Source organism: Haliotis rufescens, unplaced genomic scaffold (genome assembly GCF_023055435.1).
Source record: "Haliotis rufescens isolate VD_foot unplaced genomic scaffold, xgHalRufe1.0.p SCAF_1, whole genome shotgun sequence".
NCBI lineage: Eukaryota > Metazoa > Mollusca > Gastropoda > Lepetellida > Haliotidae > Haliotis > Haliotis rufescens.
Genome location: NW_025963779.1, coordinates 40,266,907 through 40,282,496, shown reverse-complemented (window position 1 = coordinate 40,282,496; position 15,590 = coordinate 40,266,907). Strand labels below are relative to the sequence as shown.

Genomic DNA, 15,590 nt, shown 5'->3' with positions numbered 1-15,590 from the left:
CATCTCTCTAGTGTGACTTGGACCTGAGCGGACATCTCCCTAGTGTGACTTGGACCTGAGCGGACATCTCTCTAGTGTGACTTGGGCTTGGGCGGAAATCACTTTAGTGTGACTTGGACCTGGGCGGAGATCATTTTTGTGTGACTTAGGCCTGGGCGGAGATAATTTTTGTGTGACTTTGGCCTGGGCGGAGATCATTTTTGTGTGACTTAGGCCTGGGCGGAGATCATTCTAGGGTTACTTGCACCTGGGCGGAGATCACTTTAGTGTGACTTGGACCTGGGCGGAGATCACTCTCGTGTGACTTTGGACGAGGCCCAGAGTACTCCACTCTCGTAGGCCCAAATGACTCCCCGGGATCAAATCACACCCCATATACTATTTCAGTACATTCATATTTTTATTGTAAAGGTTTAAACAAACGTGACACTATAATCCTGCAGACATATTACTCTTCCACTACTCATAACACCAAAGTGTTGTTCACCACCACTTGCTTTTGTTTAAAGTATTTAGATTATTATAATGTTTTATTTTTGTATAATGCCCTCATGACTATAACTTGTACTGGAGAGGTATTAACATAAGCCTTCTTGCTTGCTTACTGTTTGTTTGTTTGTTTGTTCTTTGACGCCGCACTCAGGTATATACCAGTTATTTGACGGCGGGCTGTAAATAATCGAGTCTTGACTAGACAGTCCAGTGATTGACATCATCAGCATCGATCAACACAATTGGGATACGAGAACATGCATCAACCAAGTCAACGAGTCTGACCACCCGATCCCGGAATAAATGCAACAGAGGGTGTACACATGTATTTTGGTATGGTTTTCGAGGTGTATGGGCCGATACATCTACAGCTTCGTAATCGGGGTAATGAGCGGGGGGTCCAGGTACGACCCTGCTGCTGCTTGTCCGATAAGGCATGATAGAATTAAATGGGTTGAAAGTCTTGACTGGTATATCTGGGTCACATATAGACGCTATCTTCGCCACACAATGATGTCTCGCTCGGGTGGGCAGCAGGGTGTTAATGCTTTCCCCTAGGGCTAGCTTCTGCTTTGAGACTTCATCCTGGTCGGGCTAGCTGCGCTCTGGACGTGATCAGGGTGAGTCGATATGTTATTCTGTCTTACTGTTACATATTTCTTAGTTTACCACAAGGCTTATTACCTCGAGATTAGCTGATAATATTCTCTTCCAGTCAACATAAGGGTTAATGCCTTCTGTGTTTTAAATCAAAGAAGGGCGTGGAAAAGCAGCAAATGAGTTTCAGTTGTCTCATTTATGTTTACGGTCTGCCACGTTCACAGATGTGTATATTAAGGGTATATTAAGGGACTAATTAGTGTTACATGTGGTATAGTGGCATTGTCTCGTGAACTGCTTCGTTTGGGAGGCGGTGACAGTAGTCATGGTGTAATGTATGCATTTAATGATTCTCGGAAAAACATATTCCACTAAAACAGAATGTGTATGGTAAGCGGAAAGAGATAATATCAGCAAGCAATCAGTTCTACACTCATCATATATGGTCACTACTTACAAGTCGTAGGTACATTTGCTAATGTTATCAAATCAGTGTACAGTAAGAGTAATATCTTACACTAACTTTATTTGAAAGGGAAGAGACTATAGTTTGTCCCACAAATACGTTGAAGCGCTAGACAAACATGGCCTACATTAACACAGACTGCTTCTTTGTCGAACGCTTCAACGGGTTTGTGGGACAAAACAGTCTTTTTTTGTAGAAACGGGCGGGTAGTTGGCGACATTGAATCTATAAATGAGAAGCTTGGACGCTTGGGTCACGTGTACATGCATTCAGTGCACACCGTTTCTGTGACAAGTACTGGTGTCAGAAATAAAGGCAAGAGAGAGTGTACACATGTAATTTGGTATGGTTTTCGAGTTGTATGGCCCGATACATCTACAGCTTCGTCGCGTAATCGGGGTAATGAGCGGGGATCCAGGTACGACCTTGCTGGTGTATTGATCCATGCACCGAGGACAAAATGGGTAAAACAAACGTATACTCCACTCCGGTTTAAGGTTTACGGATCACAAATGATAAAAGTGACTGAAACAGACACAAAATGTTTACACTGACAACATAAATAGCTCCAACATGCATCCTTACCTTTCTCAGTTGAGTGTAAGTGTCAGTCATATTCCAGTCAGAAGGTTCGGAGTTCGTGTCTCTTGGCTTTGATTACAATTGAAGTTGGGGGGGGGGGGGGGGGGGGGGACTGGAAGTGGGGTATAACAACATTTCACACCGTGATCTTCCAGATGCGAGCGCGGGGTGTCACCATGAGGGGAGTGCTGCTATGGATCTGGCTACTTTTACTGCAGGAAGACGTTCGCGGTGTCTCTGTAGGTAAAGTGTCTTTTGTATTCACTGTTATCATGGGCAACGCGGTACCTTACACATTATTTATTAGGCCGTTTGAGGAATACTCGATGATCTGCCTTTGATGACCTTTGTCCTTCCAGAGTTCAACTGCCTTCGAGAGGGTACGAGCTGTAAGGCGGGAGGCACGTGCACCCCGGATGGAGTTTGTATCTGCCCGGGCACCAGGGGAGGCTTTGACTGCTCTCACGGTCAGCACTTTACCAGAGCTGTGTGACGTCACCACAGCGACGACACAACATACTTGTTACTCTATATTTATTTCTTCTTCCGACCCGTTATATTGCAACCTTTAACGGTTTAATTACGATACTTGTAAAAATGAAATCCTTGGCTCCAACAGATTTGAAGAACCTGGCTCCATTCAAATGATCCAGCCCAAAAATATGTTTCATGTTAACAAAATTAAGGTTTGTAATGAAGTCAGTATATAGAGGATATTTCATATGTCTTGCGAAATATCATGTTTCTCTCATCTCGTGACGGGGAAAAGGAGATATCTTAACGTACATTCTCCCTACCTAACACCGCCCCTTGTAATTGCGACTTCAAAAGTAGTTCCGAATTTGCAAAATATTAAAAAATATTAACAAAAGTAATCCAAAATATCTGAGGTCACGAAAAATCTCTATCATACATTTACATATGATTAAATACAAAATCAACTTTATATTTTTTTGTCTTGATAGCTTCGATAGCTTCGAAGGGATACACGCTGGTTAAGTAACAAAAATGACGCTTTGCGAAACGAATAGTCTCGATTGACGAGTTAAATGCGAAATTTGCAGTTTATGAGGAAACAGTTTCAAGAGAAGAACAAACGACAACAAGCGATATTTAAACCATAAATGACTATTTGTCATTATTTTGCCTTGTCAACGTGGAACTAACGTAAAAAGGAAGTTAACAGTTTGAGTACGGGCCAGACACTTACGATAAAGGGAGACAATTTGCAGGGAGGTAACTCTTGTATAACAATAGCTCCGGCAAAGTGTTATGTTCACTGCAGTGACATATCAAGTGCTATGTTCACTACAATGAAAATATCACTTTTCACAACTTCAGAAAACTCGGTCTTTCACACTGATGTTTATAATGAGTGAGTGAGTTGGGTTTAATGCTGCTTTTAACAGTATCAGCTTAATGTTGGAGGAAAGCCCGAAGTGACGCAGGTCTTAGACGTTTACTACTTCGGTGAAACCCACGAGCACGGGTATGGTGCTGAGAAATCTAGAAACATAATCGGGGTGAACCGGGATTCGAACCCACAATCTTAGGTTTCTGGCGTGCCCAAGGGTCGCAACTCTGCACAGCGAATTGCGGCGCCTTAGACGACTTGGCCACCCGTGCCCCCAGTTTATAATGAATAGAGATATGTCGAAGTGGTTGGTACTGTCTTGATTTATCTTGACTGTGGCCGATACCAGTATCAGGATACAAAATGTATCAAGATGAATCGTAAAATTGAATTCGACGACTGGCTTTTAAAAATGCATCGATAACCAGGGAATACGCGTCTCGAAGTTGTTGGGCTCATGTCGTCAAGCTATCATTGGGTACTTCCATAGAATAAGGCAACTGACTGGTACACAGCACAAAATACCTGTACTGATATGATGTGTATGTCTGGTTGCACAATAAATAGGATAAGATACAGTGACGGAAAATGCCCAGGATGTGGAGAGGACAGACACATCTCTTTACCGAATGGTTAGCTTCACGAGAGACACAGCGTCGAGATGGCTGGTTCGAGATAATAAGGATGATACTTCATCAGCTAAATGATAATTAAACAAGACACATGATGCTGCTGTGTTAAAGTGTCTGTATGTCCAAATGTATGTCACCTCCACTGATGCTGCTGTGTCTGTGTGTCTGTATGTCAAACTGCATGTCACCTCCACTGATGCTGCTGTTTATGTGTCTGTATGTCCAAATGTCACCTCCTCTGATGCTGCCGTGTCTGTATGTTCAACTGTATGTCGTCTGCACCCATGCTGCTATGCTTATGTGTCTGTATGTCCAACTGTATGTCACCTCCACTGATGCTGCTGTGTCTGTGTGTCTGCATGTTCAACTGTATGTCCCCTCCACTGATGCGGCTGTTTATGTGTCTGTATGTCCAAATGTATGTCACCTCCACTGATGCTGTTTATGTGTCTGTGTGTCTGCATGTTCAACTGTATGTTGCCTGCACTGATGCTGCTATGGTTATGTGTCTGTATGTCCAAATGTATGTCACCTCCACTGATGCCGCTGTGTTTATGTGTCTGCATGTCTAACTGTATGTCACCTCCAGGAACACCACTGATGCTGCTGTGTTTATGTATCTGTATGTCCAAATGTATGTCACCTCCACTGATGCTGCTGTGTCTGTGTGTCTCCATGTTCAACTGTGTGTCACCTCCTGGAACACCACTGATGCTGCTGTGTTTATGTGTCTGTATGTCCAAATGTATCTCACCTCCACTGATGCTGCTGTGTCTGTGTGTCTCCATGTTCAACTGTATGTCACCTTCAGGAACCCCAATGATGCTGCTGTTTATGTGTCTGTATGTCCAACTGTTTGTCACTTCCACTCATCCTGATGTGTCTGTGTGTCTGCATGTTCAGCTGTATGTCGCCTCCACTGATGCTGCTGTTTATGTGTCTGTATGTCCAACTGTATGTCACCTCCAGTGATGCTGCTGTGTCTGTGTGTATGTATGTCCAACTGCATGTCACCCTCACTGATGCTGCTGTGTCTGTGTCTCTGCATGTTCCACTGTATGTTGCCTGCACTGATGCTGCTATGTTTATGTGTCTGTATGTCCAAATGTATGTCACCTCCACTGAAGCTGCTGTCTGTGTGTCTGCATGTTCAACTGTATCCACCTTCAAGAACTCCACTGATGTTGCTGTGTTTCTGTGTCTGTATGTCCGAATGTATGTCACCTCCAGGAACCCCAGTGATGCTGCTGTGTCTGTGTGTCTGTATGTTCAACAGTATGTCACCCCCACTGATGCTGCTGTGTCAGTGTGTCTGCATGTTCAGCTGTATGTCGCCTCCATTGATGCTGCTGTTTATGTGTCTGTATGTCCAACTATATGTCACCTCCACTGGTGCTGCTTTTTATGTGTCTGTATGTCGAACTGTATGTCCCCTCCACTGATACTGCTGTTTATGTGTATGTATGTCGAACTGTATGTCACCTCCACTGATGCTGCTGTGTCTGTGTGTCTGCATGTTCAGCTGTATGTCGCCTCCACTGATGCTGCTGTTAGTGTGTCTGTATGTCCAATTGTATGTCACCTCCACTGATGCTGCTGTGTCTGTGTGTCTGCATGTTCAGCTGTATGTCGCCTCCACTGATGCTGCTGTTTATGAGTCTGTATGTCCAAATGTATGTCACCTCCACTCATGCTGCTGTGTCTGTGTGTCTGCATGTTCAACTGTATGTCGCCTCCACTCATGCTGCTGTGTTTCTTTGTCTGTATGTCCAACTGTATGTCATCTCCACTGATGCTGCTGTTATTGTGGCTGTATGTCCAACTGTATGCCACCTCCAGACAACGCTACCAATGCTGCGGATCAGAGAAGCTGTGGGTGTCACGAGGCTGCCAAGGGATTCTTCTGTAAGACGAACGGTGATTGCTTCTGCCCACCAACACACTACGGAAACAAATGTCAGTTCAGAACGCGTAAGTAACCTACATTTTGCGTAGCTATTCAAGTATTCCATGATTTGCTAATCAAGGAAGTATTGCTCTTGTGGTTGCAACTTGTGCCAACAAGACCCGGATTCGAGCTGGTCAAATTGATGGACGTCACATCAACCCAGGACTTGGTCAATTCCCAACGTGTTCCTCCCCCAGATCGCAGTTCAATTTGGAACAAAATACTCCACAGATCTCCCCAATGAAAGCTTTTGTGGCCTGTTGCTGCTCAGATTAAACATAAGCATCTGCAGGTATCATTAGCTGTATCAAGAGCTATATTTGTGAATAGCATGTGCAGGTATAATTAGACGTATAAAGTGCTGTGGGTTGTGAATATCTTCTGCAGGTACAATTAGCCGTATTAAAAGTTGAATTTGTGAATAACATCTGCAGAAATTGACATGTAACTGAAGTCTGGTTGAAAGGACTTTTTTCATTAGTTGCTAATCAAAAGTACTTATTGGATTTGTCCACAGTACAGGTCGTCTGTTCTCTTCCTGGAAAACTAATTACCAACATCAATGTCCCGGGAGCATCTAACGCACTTGTCTTCCTCATTGGCAAGCGAGGACGTTGTGATTTTAGTACGACCATCCCTGCTGACACTCCCGCAGACTGGGGTGGGACATTCCTGGAGCTCGGCATTGCCGCTAGTTCTACCTGTGCAGCACAGAAAGTCACGGATTCAGTAAGCACACTTCCGTGTATTTGGAATTTGGGGAAATGCATCGTTTATGAAGGGGCGGTCGGGTAGCCTAGTGGTTAAAGCGTTCACTCGTCACGTCGTACACCTGGGTTCGATTCCCGACATGTGTTCAATGTGTAAAGCCCATTTCTGATGTTCCCCGCCGCGAAATTGCTTGAATATTGCCAAAACGGCGTAAAATAAAACTCACTCACTCGTTTATGAAGTCGTTCAGTTTTATCATTGCTCGATATCCGTGTCATTGTTACAATATTTTGGAAAATACTTCATGCTATACTATTTAAACATAGCTATAAGTACAGCTTTGAACGGTTCCTGACCAAGTACATTCAAGTTTCACAGTTGGCCGTGCTGCAGAACTATACCTGACTGTGATTAATGACATGAAAGGTATACAATATACAGAATGTCAGAATTTAAAACCTTTGCTCTTCTTTAAATGCAATTTAGCTTCTATACTTGGTTTGAGGTTGATCACTGGAGTCTGTCAGACAGAATGGTTGACATAGTACACAGTGAACCAGTTTGATGTTTATTGCAAATAAACAGTAGTTCACATAGCTGTAACGTTTGTATGTTAATGGTCCATCTTACTTCCAGAATGGGGTTGTTGGACACTGCGTGACATCTATGCTACAGTACAACGCCCTATATGAAACTGAACTGGATCCTGTGATCCGTCTCTGCTGCAGAAATACCGTCATGACCAAGAATGTGGGACAAATCCAACCTGTTACCGTGTAGGTTATACCTTATGGGTTTATAGGGGATAGCAAAAAGAAACGTTTAGTACACCCAAACCCCTTCACGTAAATTATATATATATAAATATATATATATATATATATATATATATATATATATATATATATATATATATATATATATGTTTGCAATAATGTATCACCTATTTAGCGCAAAAAGATATGTCAATATTAAAATGCTAACATATTTTATATATGTTCGCGAGGTTAGTATGTAAGGTGTACTGACTTCAGTTTTGTCTTCACTATTTCAATGTGGCAGTTACATAAGACGCATTCATGTGCTATATTCCATGTTCAATTACTCAGAGGCCAGAGCTGAGTATGATACTAGTCAGGCTAGATGCTCCCAAACAATAAATGCCAGGAAATCCAGTCAGTACGTAGCGTGGCTAGAGCTGAGTGTGATACTAGTCAGGCTAGATGCTCTCACACAACACACGCTGGTAAACCCACTCAGTATGTAACGTGGTTAGAGCTGAGTGTGATACTAGTCAGGCTATATGCTCTCACACAACACACGCTGGTAAACCCACTCAGTATGTAACGTGGTAAGAGCTGAGTGTGATACTAGTCAGGCTAGATGCTCTCACACACCACACGCTGGTAAACCCACTCTGTATGTAACGTGGTTAGAGCTGAGTGTGATGCGTGACACAATTACAGCTTACGTGAACTCTGTAATAGTAAGGTGATAGATATGTGTGACTGTCTGTTTTCCAATACTGGAAACATGATGTAATTCATCTCACAAACATATCAGATGCGTTGTCATGATGGTATATTGTTCCATCTACCCGTTTAAAGGAATATAATAGTTGCAACATCAAAATTCTACTCCATTGAGCCTTATACGTAACCCCTTTGAACGACTCCGCTTTATCAAACAACCCTATTCAGTGGTTTATATAAGTCAGTTTTAACACATACACACTGGATGTAATGTTGCAAGTTCTTCCACAGGACTACGACGCCGGTACCACAACGGATGTCGCTCGTTCACGCCTCCAGTACAATCACCGCTGCCCTGGTTCTCCTGGCGGTGAGCATGACTGCACTGCTACAATGAAGAAACACTGAATCGTTAGTCTCAGACTGTCCCTTGACGACGCATGCTCCACATATTTCACCCAGCATATCCCGCCAGTCAACCAGGATGTCAACGAAGAATGGCTCCTGGTCGGCTGGAATGGTTTATTTGTCATTTATTCAACCGTTTGCTGTTTTCAACGGTCAAAGGTCTTAATCCCGTTGCTATCCAACCTAATAAGTCGTCAAATTGAAACATACATACACACATTAGAAAATTATGACCACTGAAGAAAAGCACTCCACGTTTGTGTTAGGACAATCGGTTTAAGTCAAAACACATATCGTATTAGGATCTAAATTAATCTGTGGAATCGTTTAAACTACCCTATTCCATGCACGTGTGTCTGAATCAAAGTTTCAACAACGTGTGACAAAACCTGTGAAAGGCTTTCATCCGTAGATTTATCTATGAAACCGGATAAATCTTTCTATGGATGACTCATCTTCCTGGGTTAGAAATACAAATGCTTGTCAATTAAATGATAATAACCAGCAATACTTGACATCAAACTCTAAAAGCAATAACATGTCTGTTTAAATGTGAATATATACTAGACGATGGAAGAAAATACCAGTTCTGTAATCTATGCAATAATAAAGATGTATTACTATTTACTGCTATAATAAATATGTTTATTATATGTTATTACAGTGTATTAAGATTACCATTGTAGAGAACCTTTGTAAATTCTGCTCCATCAGAATGAAACTCTCTGAACTGAAAAATGTTCAAGTGAACACCATTCATTTGTATATATTCTTATGTTTTGTCCCTGATATGTCAAATATCTAGACCTGAGAAGTCTTGTTCTGTGGAAATATGCAGAGTGGCACGGTATACAGCATAGACCAGACCCAGTGTTCAGTCCTCGGAAACAGGCTAGGCTTGTACAAGTGCACTTCCAAGGTCAACGAAGTTGATTTTCATCATTGGACTTCATTTCGCTCAAGTAAAACATTAAATGTCATTGTTTGGATACGAAACATAAGTTACAATATCTATTCAAAGACAACTTTTTAATCTTTACATTACTCTGCATATCAGTTTAATGTGAATGGTATTTCAAACAACTTAGATTACAGCCATGCTGATCTAGCATGCGTACGGCAGTAGCAAAGCAATGTCGTTTCCATGCACATGCATATTTAGGTTCAGTAACTAAGAAACTTGCATCAGGATTCAGCAATTTGTTATTGATGCAACATTGGCTGTTATGCAAACATCATAATAATTGAGTATTCGTCTGTATTCAATTATATTAATGGAGATTGTTATTATATCACGTTTTATTCTCTGGAGCTGTACTTGCAAACAGTTCAAACCTTGTCACAGTAATATTACTGTGGCACATGAATTTGAAATGGAATAACTATGATTTGTATACTCCTTTTCGTTGATAACTTGCACCGCTCAGATGAGACAAGAAACTTAAAAAAGTGCACTCGGTCACATTAAAGTGACAGAAAAACTGTACAATAGAATAAAAGCTTGAGGAGCGCCCGAACACATACTAATTAAAACGTAGTCGATACACTACATTAGATAGTGTTATAGCAATACATATTCAGTATCGCGTAGGCTTAGCATTATAGTTGTCGCGACTGCAAGCTGGGAAGAATAGTGGCATTGACTTGATGAGTCAAGTTGCTGTTTTGGAATATTCTGCAATTTTACGTTTAAGAGCTGTTTGTGTTGATCTGGGGCGGACCATAACACCATCTCCCTAAGATGTTCCATGCATGTTAAACAAGATTTGGGGGATATTTCACACACAACATGTGTGATATGACACTTGATACGGGTTAGCAGGAAGGACTCGATGGGGAAGGGAGTCCATGTATACTTAAAGCCGTTGAAAACGCAATTCAATGTTCAGATGGTGTGTATTTTATTACAGTGAAAGAAAACCAAATGAAACCAACAATAATGACAAATATAACCATCACGTGGAATGTTAACCATAAAGGTCCGTAAGATACACGCCTTTGGATGACATCACAGAGGCTCGAAAAAAAAGGGGGGTATCACCGAGTATCAGTAGAAGGAATGTCCACCTTGTGCTCTGACGCTTGCCTGTAGTAGCCAGCATGGACTGACACAGGCGCCCCAGGAAACGTTGTGGAATGTTCTGCCATTCATGTTGTAGGGACTGTAATCTCCGCTATTGTCTGAGGTGTTTGCTGTTGAGTTCGAACACTCCGTCCAAGCTCGTCCCACAAGTGTTCAATTGGATTCATATCAGGTGACATGGCAGGTCAGTTGATCACACGGATGTTGTTCCTCGTCAGAAAGTCACCCGTGAACCTTGCAGCGTGTGGACGTGGATTGTCATGCCCGAAGCTGATGTCGGGCGCCATGTTGAGCCAGTAATAGCAATAGTGCTGGACGAAGGATATTGTTCACGTAACCTCGAGCATTGAGGCTGCTTTGGATAACCACCAACTGTGACCGGAAACGAGCATTGATGGCACCCCATACCATTACACCGCCTCCTCAAAAGCGACACCTTTCTAAAACACAGATGTCAGCGAAGCGTTCTCCCCTTCGTCGATAGATACGGCGACGTTCATTCGGAAAACTGAGTGTGTTACGGGACTCGTCACAGACGACGACATTTTCCAATGATGTATTTTGTGGGAAGCACCCATTAGCTGCCCACCGCTGTCTGGCGCGTCTTTGTCGGTGTAACAGGATCTGGCCTTGATAAGGTAAAAGGCACCGTATGCCAAACGCAGCCAAACGCCTTCTGACGGTTTGGGTGCTGACGGATGTGACGGTCTTCGCGAGGTGTAGTATATGGCCAGCAACAGTGGTTGTGTTTCTGTGCAGTGTTCACAGTTGCGTTTTTCACTTTCAGACGCATTGCTCCAAGATGGTCTGAGGTTCGAACCCGAACTGTCACAGGGGACACATATACCTCACAGCACTATCATGATGTTTGAAAACGTTTTGGGCGATTGCTCTTTTTAAAAGTGCGCTTATCTAAAGCAATTGCGTTTTTAATGGCTTTGAGTACAGATGCAGTTCTGACCAACTTGTGCCAGAGGAACGAAAACAGGTGTTGTGATCGTATCTATTTGACATACACCAGCTTAGCATACAGACTCAAACTCTAACAGATAAGTTCAACGGACAACCTAAATGTCACTTCCCGCTATCAAGCTCCATGCTTGCGCCATAGCTGAAGTTTATCGAGTACTGGGTTGAACTGTGAAAAGAATATTTTGCCAATTTTTTACCCTCGTGTTACGATAATGACAGTGGACTGCAACCCTTGTGCAATGAATATATTCATAACTGTCAATTTCAGTTCACGTGGCATTCCATTTTTCATGGTGTAGTCCGCCTCATGTTTTGATGAGTATATATCAATGTTGGCGTGTTTTATAAACATAGATCGCAACATTAATATCCCAATTTGCCCGAATGTTTGGCAAATCAAAAAGTGCAATTTCTCGACTGTAGGACAAGAACCGTCAAACGGGTGGCGTTGCAATGATACCTGGGCGTCGCAGGCCTAAAAGACGACCCGAGATCGTATCACTACATTAATTGCACTAGGGAAAAGATTACAATAACAATAACAGAAAGGCGAATTTCAACATATACCCTTAAGATCGGCTGTATGCAACCCGCCTGAAGGTAAGGCACCCTGTGTTGGTTTTGACCCTAAAATCTTACTATAGGTGAGATTAGTGGGAGCTAGGCAACACAAGGGACGCGCTGTGCGCCAATGGCGTTACACAAAGTCTTGTCTCATATTCACAGATGGCACGTTGTTGGCGACGTAGCTGCGAGCGGTATGCCAGGGAAACCATTCTTGACCATGATCGGTTTTGGAGGCGGTAGTGTCATTTTGTGGGGCGGTATCATACATGACAGACGAACAGATATGGTTATTGTAAATGGAAATTTGACCTCCCAGCGATATGTTGACCACATTTTGCGTCCTGGCATTGATCCATTCAGAATTATGGGCAGAGATCTTGAACTTCAAGATGACAATGCCAGACCACACCGTGCCCAGGTCGTCACCGATTATCTCCGATGAGAAGGCATACGGACATTGGGGCGCTTTTGCTGTTTCTGCTGTATGTCTACTTCAGACATGACTTTCTAGTCAAAGAAGTAACTATTCATAACGTCAAGCTAATACACAATAACACAAGACAAAAAGAGCCACGCGGGTCTGTAGTTCACCTGAATTATGAAGAAATAGTACAATGACATGTCAACCTTTTATTAAGACAATCATCTATAGCGACGAGAGAACTATAGGAGAAACTGGAAAAAATGTATTTAGAGTTTTTGTTGTTGCTAGACATGTCCTGAAAATGTGTTGAGAAGTAAAATAAAAAACGGTTCCAATTAACCTGTGGTTAATATTATGAGCAACACCCCGTATTGCACGGGTTGCCTGACCACATGATAAATTATATTCGCCTTTTTCGAAAATCAATAAAGTGTTGACACTGGTTCTAAACCAGGTTCACACTTAGGCATAGTACTTGCCTTAGGTATAGTACCATAGCATGGATCACCTACAAGTCTGTTTTGTGGGCCTTGGGGTGCCAGAGGAGGTTGTACGAACGAAGGGAGAATAGATTAGAACAATGAATACAGTTGTTGTGTTTGGTAGATAATCCTATGCCTTCTTTCTTTTATCATATTTTGCTTTGAGATTCTGAATCGATTACTGAATAATATTTTATATCTATAAACAAAGTTACCAATCTTTCGGACTGATATACTTGTCCCCCTGAAACTGTGACCGATATCGTGACGTGTGGTTACATGACCAATTATCAAACGAACCTTTGGTGTACACTTCCAAATAATAACTCTTGATATGCGTACACAAACTTACCTAATTGTTACCTAGCCAGAGATTACTTGTAGGACATCAGTGATCTAACAAGAAAACAAGCAAGTGTACAAACACAGAAATCATCCTAAAAGCTGACAGAAGAGTGTTTGCAAATATGGTTCTCATTGCCCAGAACAGAAGGTTAGACATGCGTGATGTGCTGAGCCACCCTCTTGGTCCACTACCCTGGTCTCTTGCAAATGGTGACGGCACAATGAAAAAGACAAATAAATCTGCTCTGGCAAAACACTTGGAGACTAAAGTGTCGTTTGCAGATGGTACCCCCACCCAAAGTGCTGCTCTTCTTGATGCTATGGCCATCATTCAGAAAATCCACGGCGAAAATCACACATTTGATGAGCTGTCTGATCAAGTGTTTGCCCAGATGTTGCATGCTGGTCAGGGATGTAACAGATTTGATGTGGTGTTTGACGTGTACAGGGAACAGTCAATAAAGTCAGCTGAGCGTCTGAATCGGGGTTCAACTGAAGGCATTATCTTCACGCAGATAAGAGAAGGACACAAACTGAAAAACTGGAGACGACTTCTTGCATGTACCGAGAGTAAGAACAACCTCACTAGATTTCTGGCACAGAGTTGGAAAGAGCTAAGGCGACGTGAACAGCTCGGTAACAAAACTATGTTTGTTACACACGGAAGTATGTGCATTCAGTTAACGAGTGAGGGATGGCAAAATGTAACACGCCTGGAGTCATTCCACGAAGAAGCTGATACTCGTTTACTGTTGCATGCTAATCATGCCTCAGAAGAATATCAAGACCTGGTCCTTGTCACAGATGACACAGATGTGCTAGTTATCTGTCTTGCTCTCAGCACAAAGATCAACAGCAGAATCATTATCAGACGAGGTACAAAAGCTCGTTTGAGGCTTGTGGACATAACAAAACTTGCTGAAGCTTTAGGAAGTGAAGCTTGCGCCGCTTTATTGGGGCTACATGCATGGACTGGATGTGACTCTCTGAGTGCATTGGCTGGTCACGGCAAGCTGAGGGCTCTAAAACTGCTTCTAAGAGATGAAACTTTCAGAAAGGCTTTTGGAGATCTTGGTACTGAGTGGCATCTTTCTCCTGAAGTGTTTAAGATAATCCAATCCTTTACCTGTCAGCTATATTGTAGCAACACAACGGTAAACAAGGTCAATGAGCTGCGTTACCAGACATTTCGAGGTAGAGGCGGGGATGTTGAATCTGGACAGCTCCCACCATGTAAAGATGCGCTTTTCCAGCATACCCTCCATGTCAATTACCAGTCAGCGGTTTGGAGGAGGAGCCTTGAAAATTCTCCAGATTTACCAGATCCCTCTGCAGGCCATGGTTTGGAAATAAACGAGACAGGAAATCTGGCAATCAAATGGATGACGGGCTTGCCAGCTCCAGAAGTGGTCCTTGGTTTGATGTCATGCAGATGTTCTCGCACTTGTCGACCACGTGAGTGCACATGTATATTAAATGGTCTTAAATGTACCTCTGCCTGCAAGTTGTCACCCTGCTCCAACATGGATGACAATGATGAAGAGATACATCAAGATGCAGAAGACTCAAGCGATGAAGATAACTGAATTTGACAGTTGGATGTGTATCACATAGCAGGTTTTGGGACGGAAAAAGACATCCTCATTGTTGAAATGTCTATTATTTATAGACATTTTCTTGAAGCTGTTACAAGTACTGGCCATATTCATTCTAAATTGTGTTACAATGTTAATGTCAACGGCATGAAACTCTAGCAAACAGTCTCCTGTTTAAAATGGTGAGTTGATATTACTACATGCTGATTTTTAAGAAGTAGAAGATTTGTGAAGTAGAAGGACTGTGGTGGCTTTTGAATTATGAACAAGTTATATGTGTTTATATGTATACTTTTGATGTTATTATTAAACACATATAAATGTAATATCACAATGTGTACATTTTAACTTTAAACACTTTAGGTTCTTGGAAATTTAGCTAGGAAATATAAAAACAAGTTTTGGTTGCAATATGTACGCTTTTCTAAATTTTTGAATTATCTGTGAAAAAGTGGAC

The 15,590-nt window shown here is 42.3% G+C and overlaps 1 protein-coding gene across 1 annotated transcript; it reads left to right on the top strand.

Moving 5' to 3' along the window:
• The first annotated feature begins 962 nt into the window (after nucleotides 1–962).
• On the top strand, nucleotides 963–9,323 carry LOC124121888 (EGF-like domain-containing protein 2). The gene is made up of 7 exons (XM_046484992.1): nucleotides 963–1,112; nucleotides 2,296–2,383; nucleotides 2,500–2,607; nucleotides 5,966–6,097; nucleotides 6,592–6,803; nucleotides 7,422–7,561; nucleotides 8,549–9,323. The coding sequence occupies exons 2-7, from the start codon at nucleotides 2,296–2,298 to the stop codon at nucleotides 8,652–8,654; spliced, it is 786 nt and encodes a 261-aa protein (XP_046340948.1). The 5' UTR covers nucleotides 963–1,112; the 3' UTR covers nucleotides 8,655–9,323.
• Nucleotides 9,324–15,590: the final 6,267 nt, after the last annotated feature.